The sequence below is a fragment of the Piliocolobus tephrosceles genome, chromosome 1 (assembly GCF_002776525.5).
Source record: "Piliocolobus tephrosceles isolate RC106 chromosome 1, ASM277652v3, whole genome shotgun sequence".
NCBI lineage: Eukaryota > Metazoa > Chordata > Mammalia > Primates > Cercopithecidae > Piliocolobus > Piliocolobus tephrosceles.
The window spans coordinates 56,757,166-56,769,535 of record NC_045434.1 but is presented as its reverse complement, the minus strand read 5'-3'; the positions used below and the strand labels follow the sequence as shown (position 1 = coordinate 56,769,535).

The 12,370-nt window shown below is 47.2% G+C and overlaps 1 protein-coding gene across 3 annotated transcripts in view; it reads right to left on the bottom strand.

Annotated features, from left to right (window-relative positions):
• The window catches only part of NR5A2 (nuclear receptor subfamily 5 group A member 2), a 150,497-nt gene that overhangs the window by 130,392 nt on the left and 7,735 nt on the right, over positions 1-12,370 (bottom strand). Inside the window, exons 2-4 of one of the 3 annotated variants that reach the window (XM_023224725.1) lie at positions 7,900-8,037; positions 3,776-3,894; positions 2,079-2,220 (exon numbers count right to left, since the gene is read on the bottom strand). In XM_023224725.1, the coding sequence (XP_023080493.1) occupies positions 2,079-2,220; positions 3,776-3,894; positions 7,900-8,037 (399 nt within the window). Of the gene's footprint in view, positions 1-2,078; positions 2,221-3,775; positions 3,895-4,705; positions 5,083-7,899; positions 8,038-12,370 lie in introns of those variants that run through there. The other 2 variants (XM_023224727.1, XM_023224726.2) reach the window with 2 other exon arrangements.

Sequence of the window (12,370 nt, the reverse complement as noted above, 5' to 3'; positions counted from 1 at the left end):
ATCACACCAATGCACTCCAGCCTGGGCAACAAGAGCGAAACTCCTGTCTCAAAAAAAAAAAAAAAAAAAGAAAGAAAAAGAAAATAAATATTTCACATTGCTAAGAAAGAGTATCAGTTGTTCTACTAAGAGTATATGCTTTTATTATGCCAGTTCCTTATGGAAACCCAAACTGCTTTGGGGTTTTCTTTTGCGGGGGTGTGGAATTGAGTTACCCATTTTTGGATTAAATTGTGAATACTTTCCCAATTTAAGATACCTTCCTCCCTGAAAGCCATTTTGGCTACCTTGTTGCAATTACAAAAGAGTTGGGGACATGTTCTTCTTGGAAAATCATTTTCACCTGGACTTGATGAGCCCACATCAGATGACGACCAGTTATTGCTTTTAATTTAAGTAGAATTGGACATAATTAAAACAAACTCATTTCAGAAGCTGTCAAGACAGTCTTGTGCCACAGTGGTGTGTGGAGTCTGCGGCCATGACTAATAAGTTAGTTAGCAGTTCCCTGTAAGTCCATAGTGGCCAATGGCAATTAGACAGAAACTAGAGACCTTTGATAGCTTGTGACATATTGAACTTGCTGGAGGTTAAGTTTTTCAGCTTTTTATCTTAGGATTAGTATCACATTAAAAATTTATTGTGAATTCTAGGTATACAGAATATTGCACAAGGTTATAAACAGTTTTTCATCTGGATGATAATTTATTGAATATTCAATTGTTTCATATCACTCCTAAGGAAGCATGAGCATGTACCACAAGTGATTTACAATTATGAAAGCTTAATTTAAAAAAAAGAAAGAAAGTTTATTTAAGGTAAAGAAATGTAGCCTTATTATTTTTGTTGAAAAGGAATTAAATGACATGCAAAATCACAGCATTTACTTATCTTCTGAGTCTCTTAGTGTAGTAAGCATCTACCACAATATTTTGCTATTTGGGAAATAATAGTGATTGATAATAAGAAAATTAATAAGCATCAATTATTTCCTTTCATGATCTCTTAAAAATGATACTGACATTAACAGTCCTCATAACACCAAAGTGGCTACCTCTATTCGGAAGAAGTGTGTTAGCTATTCAGCAGATTTATATGATTTTTTTTTTTTTTTTTTTTTTAGTATTTCTATCAAGTATGAGTTCCATATAACAGAAAAGTTCCAAATAAAAATAGCCTGTGCCTCATTGATCAAATAAAATGCACTCTTTTATCTAGCACCATCGGTGATATGTATCCCTTGTTATTGCTTTATTTGCAGTATATTTAATCCATGAAAAGCCAGTAGGTCAGAGGCTAGAAAGCAGCAACATACCATAGTAGTACATGAACTACAAATTATTTACAGCAGTCACATATTAACTTTACTGCCTGCCAATCCGTACATTGTAGTATAGGGTCTGCCCTTTCAACAAAGTTCAAGTGCGGTTTTTGAGGAGCCACTTTCTTGTTCTTGTCAAATCTTTGCTAATGATTTAATAGTTCATTATTTTTCATGTTTCTTGATTCTCAATTTTTTATTTTGCAGCCTCAGTCATTATCTTTTTAAAAAATACATTTCTACACTACCAAAAATATCCTACATGAGAAACTCCTTTTCACCATTAAAGGCTTTAACTCTTGCTTAAGAATCATGAAATTAGTAGTTAACACTTATGACAAGCACACCTATTTTAAAAAGGATTGAAATCAAACTTTTCGTAGGAAAAACTTAAAGGGTATTTTACTTTTAATAGTTTTACAAATTATTCTTGTTTTCAGTTGGATTGTTTTAGTCTTATTTTCATAACCTGATCTTTTTTCCTTTTTTGTGTCAAATGAATCTGCTCCCCAAACTAAAAAAAAAGGGGGTGGGTGGGGAAGACAACTAATATTTTAAATTTTCTTCCTAGTAGATGTCACCATGATTAAATGAGACTCAGACTATTCTGCAGACGAAACACAGAAAGATCTTACAGTATTGTCAGTAGTGTTAAAATGCTGGGAAAATAATGTTACCATGCTATAAGTACAATGTTGTTTTAAAGTCCATGTCCTTGGAGAGTTTTAATAGGCAGTAGTCTTTAGAAGAATCTTACCTTCTAGCTTCATTCCAACACTTAGACATTTTTGAAAACGACAGTAAGGACAACGCTTTCTCTGTGTTTTGTCAATTTGGCAGTTCTGGTTTTCTATACATGTGTACCTTTTATTATTTTGGACTGTTCGCTTAAAAAATCCCTATAAGACAGAGAAAATAGTGAGACGTATTATAAATCTAACATCCGTCTTTTCCATTGTTTCGTTTTAAGAAAATCACCAGTAAATCCTTTCATTGCACTATTTGAGCCCTTATGTGGTTCTGTGGTTTATTTTACATTTCAGCAACATCAACCTTCCCAAACTGTGCCAGGCCATGGTGGAGATTTTTCTGGTATCAGTTATATTCTTGAAGAATTAAGTCAAATCTTGGGGAGATTTGGCTACACACCATTTCATCCCAACAGTCAGAAAAAATACAATCTATATTGATCAATTTTTTTAAAAATCTGTTTTCCTATTATCCCACATGTTCCAGATAGAGGTAGTCATAAAGTTCTGGCATTGTTTTCAAGTAGTCTGATATAATTTCAGTGATAAACCATTGAAAAATGCCAGTGGAAAAAACTGAATAGCGAAACACCTCAGATTTTTTTTTTTTTTTTTTTTTTTTTTTAACAAATGTCAACACTGGATAGTTAAAAGCAAAAGGATTTAAAGAGTAAAATGGGAAAATGCTCATAATTCCACTGGAATACATTCAAATATGGGGACTGTTTTTAAAAAGGCAAAACTAATGGAAAGAAAAAGCATGTATCACAGATAACTGAATTGTAGCACACAGGGTATGTGTTTTCCTTATATTTTATATAAAAGAGTTAATCAAAAATAAAATGTGTAGCTTTATAATATAATAAGAGCTTTACCAGGATAGTATTCATATTTAACCTACTCACCACAAAGAGAAACATTCTTACTTTGTTATAGAGAATGGAGGGATTTTCCTGGTGGTGGTTTAAGTAATTGTACTAAGTTTTCCACTTAAAAACAAAAACAAACAAACAAACAAAAAACTTTGAAAAATAGTGAATACTGAATTTACTGGGAATATATTAAAAAGTTCTGAGATAAATTCTTAAAGTATAATTTATATTAACAATATAGCATATTTTACATATAGGTTATACAATATATTTATAAAAAGTATTATATTAAAAACTAAAATCTGATTTCTTGGTCTTTATGATATAAACTTCAAAAAATCCTTAAAATTATTTTGGAATAACTCAAGATGAAATCACACAGTTGGGAATTTAGGCTTTTATGTCTGTGGATAAAAAATGTTTAGACTTGTAGCACAGAAATACTCTGAAGTTAAAATGTATTTGGGAAATACTTTGTCATATTCCCTCTCAAGAACAACGATGCTTTAAATATATATATAAGTCAAGCAAAATCAATATTTAGGACTGTTAGAAATGGAAGTCTTTCTACAGCTATATCACTTTACTACAATAAAGTATTTTAGAGCCATGAGACTGGCAAAGTTTTCTAAACAGCATAAATTTCTTTGCCTTTTGAACTAAATCAGACACACACTTTTAAGAATCATCTCCCTAAGACTCTCTTTCTCCCTCTTTGTCATTTTTAGTTGAGTCTTTAACAAGGGAGCCTAAATTTAGCTTAAAAGAAGTAATCCACTGGTTTATTTTGGTGTTGGACATTATATTTTTCAGGTAGCAATGTGTGAGCAAACCTTGCAGCTTTCACAGGTGAGGAGCCCATAATGGTACCCAGACACTTTATCTCCGCACACGGGACAAAGCTCTTCCAGATCTTCATCATAGGAGTAATTCACCATTTTAAATTGAGACACTGAAACAAAAAGAGAAATGTATACACATATTCAATTAATTTACACGTAGGTGTTAATCCCGCAACAGAAAGCATTTTGGCGATTGCTGGGCAAATATCACATGGTAAAATATAAAATATAAAATAAAAACAATTTTTAGCAAGGTCTTACTGAACTATTTTTACAAGTAAAACATCTTTTGTCATCAATGAGCATGCACCTTATGTAATTCCATGTGCCACAAACAATTCCAACTTCTTCTATTAACATTTTCAACTGACTACTTTTAAACACAAGTCTCTTAACTCCACAAAGCAACAAATAGAGAAATGCATAAAGTAACAGTTTCGAATTTCTTTTAAATCCCTATGAAGTTAAGTTCCAAAATGTCACCTTCGCCTAAGGTAAAGAAACAAGCGCAGGCTTTATTCCCTCCCTCTTGAAGTGGTTTGCTGCAAGTGCACCTTGCTTACAGAGACAGCAGCACCAATTTGCAAACTCTGTCCGACAGAGAAACTGAAGCCCCAGAAACCCGCTTCTCAGGAGTAGCCCACTTGAACTAAACAACCTGAGGCTCCCAACGTTCAGATCTGCTAGAATAATCGAAACATTCAGTTCCGTATTGACAGTACTTTTCTATTCTGGATACTTTCATCTCCTCACGTTTGAAAATCTGTGAAAATAAAAGGAAGGAAAAAGAAAATAGAGGACGCCCGTACGGGGAAAAATACCAGAAGAGTAAAAGGCACACGGGAGGGTTTTGGTTTCAAAGTATTGAAGCCTTGTAATGAACCTCACATGTTTCCGATCATCATAGCAAAATATAAACACCTCGAGATCGCCCTGTTAAAGTTAAACAGAAATCAGGCCGCGACGACGCGCGGCGCGGCTCACTGCCGGGATCGGGTAACAGCCTTGCTCCGGACGCAGACCCGCGAAGGCGTCTTCGCAGCTGAAAAGATGACAAACTATGCACAGGAAGGGCAGTGACCAGGAGACCCCAGGAAGTGCCTGATCCGGTATTTCCCGGAGACTCCACATCCACACAGGTCAAGTATGGGAGCGCGGGGCGCGGGTGGGCGGGCACCCGCAGGTCTGCGCAGCCGGGACCGTGCCCGCATTCCCCTGGGCACTCTTCGGCCAAACCCGTGGACGCACCAGGCTCTCGCCCAGGCTCTACCTCCTGCTACCCAACGGCGCACAAACACGAAGCCGAGTTTGTTTTAAGTTAATCAGTGGCGTTTGCAGGGGGTGGGGCAGGTGGGGGATGGGAAACCCACGGCCGGACAGAAGTTTCCTCTGATTTGTTTACCAAAAAGGAAAGAGAAATAGCCCCCACCCCATCGCCGAAGTCCTCGGCCACAGTACCGCTGCAGTGATGACTTATTCTTTTGAAAATAAAGTTTTTTTTTTCTCTTTGGTTCCCGAGCGCTTCGGTCGGAAAGAGCCGTCGAGGGGGTCACTTGCAGCACTGAGGCTGAGGACTGCGCGCAGACCCGCGGAGTTGACGCGTCTCTTCCTGGGACACAGAGTCCTAGGGTGGCGCTTACAGGGGAGTGAGTTAACCAGAGTTTGGGAAAATTTCGAGAAAAGAGGCTCGAGAGGAGGCAGGACCCTGCTTTCGTGAAATATTAATAAAGGGATGCTAGGCGCGGTCCTCCCAGCGGTACCAGCCTGAATCCCAGCCCCAAGAGACCCCCGCCTAGGGTTTTAGGAACCTGGGGGTTTGGGAAGGGCCGAGGGTTCAGAAATTCCTTTATAGCCCCTAGACATTGATAGCTCTCCTAACAATCGCGATGACAGTCTTCAGGCATGTTTTAGGAATAAGGCGAAAAGCGCACTTTCCCAAGTGTGATCTTTTCTACCTCCCCTTCCCCCAACAAAGTAAACTCTAACTTTACACCAAAGGGGCACAGATAGGTAACTGTTTTCAAAGGGACTCCATGTCTACCTCGGGGACCCGACATCGAAAAAAAGACCGAGGCATGAGGTAGAGACCCTCTTGAAAAAACCCAAAGACAGAGGCCGAGTGGGGAGACGCTGCTGTGTGAGGCCTGGGCACCTTTCAGAATTTCCCAGGTGCCCTGGTGCAGCCGACGTAGGCGTTTGGGGAAGCGAACCCATCGGGGCAAAGAAGCGCCCACACTCTTCCCCAGTTTCGGTCTAGAGAAAGAACGGACGGCGGTGCCTTGGAAAGCTAGGGTCTCAGAGAGGAGCACAAAGTTCCCTGAAAGTTGGGCGCGCTGCGCTGTCCCGGGGCTAAGTAGTGAATCATCTTTCTGGGCTCCCCCACGAGTCGGACTACGGAGGCGTCCCAGGTGGGAAACAGAGCAAGCAAGAGAATGGGGTCCCCATCCCCAGGGGCTCCTCCCAACAGGCAGGCCTCTAGTCTCCGACGAAGCCTTGCCCCGTGCGTCCCATGCTGATTTCGAACCATAGGCTGAGGGAGTGGCGACTTCTGAGCCCAGGCACCAAAGAAAAACTTCTTCTCTGGTTTGGGGGCAGTAGGTAGTGTGTATAGAAGACCCCTCTCGAACTTCCCAAAGAAAATGTTACCAGTAACATTTCTCTCTCCGCTCTCAAAATAAGCCTCTGGTTTCTCCCGCCAGAACAAGAAGCAGAAACTTTCCTTTTGGAGCCAAGAATCGTGCCGGCCTCACCCAACGACCCCAAGGGTAGGCGCTCTCCGGAGCTGCCGGCTGAGGCCCCAGTTCAGCCTCCCCGCGCCACTTCCCCGATGCCTCACACTAAGCTGGAATTCCAGGTGCCCAGAAGAAAGCCTGCTTTGGACCAGCCGGGTTCCCATAGCAGCCAGACCCACAGGTCAGCCTCTGGGGCCTCAGCTGCGGGGAACTCTCACAGCCCTACCTAGAGGCTTGGAGAGACCCCAGGATGACCGATGGGGTAACGGATCACACCCGCAAGGCGCACGCCCTCCAGCTACGTATTTTCCCCTCCGCGGTAGGGCGACGACAGGTCCCCGGGCCTGAGCGCCCGGGCGCGCCGCCCACTCAGCACCGCAGAGTGCACAGCCCTGAACTCTGCTCTCAACACCTCCCAGCCCTTTCAAGTTCGCGCAAGGGGATGGCAGGAAGCGTTCCGGGATCACAGGCCCGCCGGCCCGCACATCCTGCACCCTGGAAGGGGCGAGGATGGAAGAGCACCGGTGACTTTTCCTAGCATTGTTCCCTCCCCGGCCCAGAGCAAATGAGATAAACTTCTGAAGGGCTTAATACAAGCCAGATCTAGAGTTGCTATTTTGGAATGCGGAGAAAATATAGCCAGCGGGATTTGTTTTTTGTTGGCAATCGAGAGCCGGGAAAACGAATGGGACTTCCATATTTTCAGATTTCAGATTTTAAAAGGGCGCAATAAACGAACCACTGCCTGCCCCCCCCCCAACTCCCACCCCCAACTCACTCAGCACTACGCGTACAGGGGATGGGGTTGGGGTAACTTGTTCCCTTCATTTCTGCCAGCAGTTTTGAATTGTCCAAAGCCAAGCTGGCTACGGGTGTCCGCCTGGGCTTTTGGGGTGGTCACATGCATTCTAATACCGCTAAGACAATCCTTTCTGGGGTCACCTCTTTCTGTAGTTGACTCTCCTAGACTGGGTCGCCTCACTCCACACAAGAGTACTGGTTGAAGTACAGCTCAAACCAATTCCAATGACGGAGAACCTGTTCGGGCGCCCAGTGAGCCGTTCCATTTCTTAGAATGATCTTATTATTCTAAAGTACCTTTAGCCTGAAGCTGCCCTGCTTGGGTTGCCATAGAGCTGGAAGCCTCTCTTTCCTTAATTAGAAGCGGCCAATTAGACGTTGCTTGGACAAACCTCTGCCCCATATAGTTCAAGAGCCATAAACTTTTATGCCTGCACTTGGGGAGGGGGCTTGACTCCCGCGCCTGCGAGCGCCCAGCGGGGCTACTCCCGCGCCCGCGCGGGGCGGGAGGCTGAAGCCTGCAGGGCGAGCCCGGGGGTGGGAAAGCCGCGGGAGCCGGAGCGCCGCGCGGCGCCTCCTTACCTTGCATGTTTTCCGGCATCTGGCCCTGTTCCCCATGCGATCGAGCCAGTCCCAGGGCTTCCGTCTCCACTTTGGGCAGCATGACAAGGCGACCGCGGGCGGGGACGGGGGATCCGTGTCGGTCCGGAAGCCCAGCACCTGGACACGGGCAGCACAGATTCAACTCCGGCGAAAAGAAGGAAGGCGCGACCCGGGTGCCCGCTCACCCAACCCTCTCGCCTCGCCAGAGCGTGCCTCCGCCTCCTCGGGGCTGCCAGGCAGGACCTCTGAGCCCTGTCCGGTCTCACAGCTCCGGAGCCGCCCCCGAGCTGCGAGGAGGAGGTCGGGGTTAAGAAAGGAGGAGAGGAAGACTGCTTCCCGGCACTCTGGTTCGGCTCCGCAAGGGCGCAGGCGGCGGCGGTGGCGAGGACGCAGCTGCCCGGAGCGCGGAGCTGTGAACCGCCGAGCTCCCGGCGGGCAGCGGAGGCCACCGCGGGGCTGCTATTGCCGCCTCGGCTGTGCCGCTGCCACTGCTCCCGGACGGCTCGGGCGACTCCTTCCCCTCCCTCCACCGCCCTCTGGCTCAGGATCGGCAGGGGTCTCTCTCCTCTTTCTCTCGCCTCCCTTCTCTCTCCCCTCCTCTCCGCCCCTTCCCCCTATCTCTCTCTGCCTCCCTCTCGCTCACTATCGCCAAGTGTGGAGTTGTGAAGTTCCAACCTCCCTCTCCTGCCTGGTCCACTCCCTGCGCGGGTCCGAGAACGGCCCTTCCCAGCCCCGAGGGTGAGGGTGCTGGGAAGGACGGGGTAAGACGAGGGGAGAAGGAGGTAAGTGAGGCCAGGGGTGGGGGAAAGGCTGGATTGAGGGGTGAAGACTGTGAATGCGGACGCGGGTTCCGGACTCAGGTCGGACCCCAGCCGCCAGCCAATAAGGATGAGGCTCAGGCTCCAGTCCCCCGGCCTGCCCCAACCTCTTCACCCCGCCTCGCCCCCTCCCACCCCACCCTGGCCCGGGGCGGGGGGGATGTAAATACAGCCGGGTCTTACAGCTAGTCAGAAGCGACCTCTGTCTGAGCGTGGCGGCGAAGGAGAAGCAGCCAGAGCGGCAATTTCCTCGAACTGAGGGGAAGCAAGAAGGGATGGGGGCGCGTGTGGGCGTGTGCCCTAGCTAGTGTGTCGGATGAGGAGATGAAGAGGAGTTAAACGCCCATTTAAACCACTGAAAGGAGAAAATTCAGCTGACCGTTCTTACGTGCAGAGTTGGTCGGCGGTCAAGGGTCCTCCAGCTTCAACTCCCCAGGGCACTGAGACCCTGGAGAGGCGACACGTGGGCCCCGGCGCCCTGAAGGGGCCGAGGGTCTCAGCTCAATGAGAGGCGGGCCACAAGCCAAGAGCTCACTCATTAGAATTAGAGGAAGGGGCAGCCACTCCTATTTCCCCGACCTGCGCCCTAGTCCCTTCGCTCACTTTTAAAAGACCCTGGACTGGAGCCCAAAATCATCTAAGCGACAGACTTCCCAGTTTTAGTGACCTGTGTTTCCACACAGAATACAAGGATCAGTCCAGGCCGTACTTTTTCATTCTGTTGTCTGATGGGACCATCCACTTGAGGCCGAGGCCCAGCATTTAAAAAATGTTTTGAAGAACCATCTGTTATGCAAGCTCTTCGACCACCAGCCCAGCCGCATTTTCAAAGTTTTCAGATCTCCTCCCAACAAGATGAAAAACATTCTTTCCAGCCTCCTGACTGCATGCGAAATGCCTCATATTCAGGGTCTGCTGTGCAACGAAGTAATTATCAGAGTCCACCCACAAGGGGGTGAATTTGAATCTCAAAAGATCTAAGTTTATTCTATTTGAATGGTATAGAGATTACACATTGAAACTGCTCAGTCCCGTATTTGGTGAATTGGAAATTATTTCAATCTTTGCAGTGCATAATTTATATAAAATGGGTTGTTTATTACCCACTCACACCTGGCAATTCAGGTACTACTGACTCTCTTAACTGATTTGTCATTTTGCTCTTCAGTATATATTCAGGATCAAAGTTATTTAGGCTTCAGCTTTAGTAGCAACTTCAGGTTTCATGGAAACATTTAAACTTATGAAGGCCTGTCCATTAGTTTGTATGGAGAAGTGGGCTGAAGTTGCCAAAAGCTCTAATTTTCATGATAGTATCAAGTATCAATGTCACCACATTTCAGTATTCCTGGTTGTTTTAAATATCACTGAGAACTAAGAAAATAAAGAAAGGGAGTCAGTTTCAGGGCTTATTGCAGTGGTTGCCCTGCTTTGCTCCTGAACTTTGAAAATCAGTTTATTTCAAAGCCTTAATTAAGAACTTCCTCCCACAGCAGTTCGAAGAATTTATGGGGACACTTATGATACAGCACCTTTCCCAGATCCTAGCCTGGCAAGCATGCAGGACTCTAGACCCTTGGTCCTGAGAGGAAGCCTCCAACCCTGTGTGTGATGGTGATTTCACCTCTGCTTGGTGAAGCAGGGGGAAGTTAGGAGAATTGAAAGAAGTTGAAAAAGGGTCTGACAGGACCTTGAAATTGTAGTGTATCAAGAAACCCTGCCTTGACTTGAGGCTGAGACTGAGGCTGAGGCTGATCTAGTGAGGCAAGCTTTGTGACCATGCTCATAACACCAGCTGCCAGGGCCAGAAGGGACTTGCTTAGGCCACACTAGCGACTTTTCGGTCCATGCCAGTGTACCCTCCCACCACATCCCCGAAAGATGGAGAGTGGTGGTGGCAAAAGGCCAGCTGGCACTCATTTATCTCTCCGCAGGTAGACTTTCCAGGAAAGAAAAATCCTCACAAAATGGGAGGGGTGCGGGAGGGAATAGTGGCTGGGGACGGGGTTTTAAAAATCCATGCTTTAAAAAAATTCACGGAGGAACTTATATCAAAGCCCTTTCCTTTGCTTTGAAAGTCTAGTCCAGGCCAACACCTAAGTGTAGCAGCGAACTGGAGGGGGAATGAAAGAGCAGAAAGTCTCAAGCGAGAGAAAACGGCCTTTCCTAAGAACCAAGTGAACTCCTAGCTCAGAAGCTTAAGCCCTCGGCGCTCCAGGCCTCCACCCGGACAATGGGAAAAGCTCCCTGGGGGCAACCCTATTTCAGATCCCCTGGAAGGATGTCAAGATCCCCTCCAGCAATGGACGAGGCAAGGAATGTTCCACAGGAATTGATTCTTGCCAGAGACCTGAGGGCACACAAACCTTCCTCAGGTCCCTCCGCTAGGGATTTAAGGAAGCAGCGGGGTCTCCATCCTGGAGGCAGATGCAGAGGAAGGGGCGGCAGCACCAGGCTTCCAGCGTCAAGCTCATTACTGCCCTCCAAGTGCACTCTTTCTTAGCCCTCAGAACTCCCTCCTCCTTCCCAGCACTCACTCTGGTCCTTTGACCCTTCAGTTCTGCTGGGTGAGGGACTCCTATTGAAGCCGGGGACCCGCTAGCGCAGTGACCTTGGATGGGCCTGGGCTTCCCCCAGAAAGCCCTCTCCGAAAGGAAGTTGTGGGAGGAGGAACCCGAGTTCGAGGAGTCTAAGATGGGTTATGGGTTACTTGGGAATGGTTCTGGGTTGCCGAGGCCGCAGTGTGAAGAGAGCCAAGCGGCTATGGGAAGGGAAAGCAGTTGAGATGTCAGTAGGTGGAACCGGGTCTGTGTGGTCTAAACGCCGACGCCAGCGGTGGTCTGGACCAACCCATAAATGCACCTATCGCGGGCGGACAGACGCATCTCATCCTCCGTCAGGGACATCTTAGCAACTGCGACTCTACCTCTTAGTGGAAGCACATTTAGGAACCCACCCCGTACTTGCCGCTGAGGGAATTGTAACTGGTGGCTGAGACCAGAGATTAGAACCCGGGAGGTCCGGGAGTCGGTGGTGGGACCGGGGGACAGCTTTGCTCAACTACCTTGTGCGTTCTCAATTTCTTTGCACTCCCTCTGCCAACTTCTGGCAAACTTCTCTCCTTTCCCCCCACCTCCCCTCCACCTCCTTCTTTCCGACAAGACTGGTCTCCAGGGCTCGCCCTTCCCGATTCTGACTTTGTCTTGAAGTGTTGATTGACGGTTGCAATTACGAAGGATGATGGCTCGGGGAGGCTCCCGCAGCCTTGATGAGCCCGAGAAGCGCAGTCCTAGCATATTTTATCCACGCTCGGCGTTACGGGGCCGTGCGCGCCCCATTCACCCAGCTGGCTGGAGCTGAGGAGGTCTCGCACTCCCCACTCGCGAGGATGCAACTGCCTGCCCTCCTCCCCGCCTCCTCCTTCCCTTGGTTCAGCACCGCATTTCGGAGCGCGAGCTGGGAGCAATCAGCTCGACCTGACCTGGGAAGTGTTGGTCGGCCCCCGCGCGCTTGACCCGTGCGGGCTACAAAGGAAAAAAAAATCAGGATTTTCAGGAGCGGTTCTGGTTTCCTGGGCTCGTAAAAGGTGTGGCAGACACACCTTTCCCGCGCGCCTGGGTAGATGACCCATC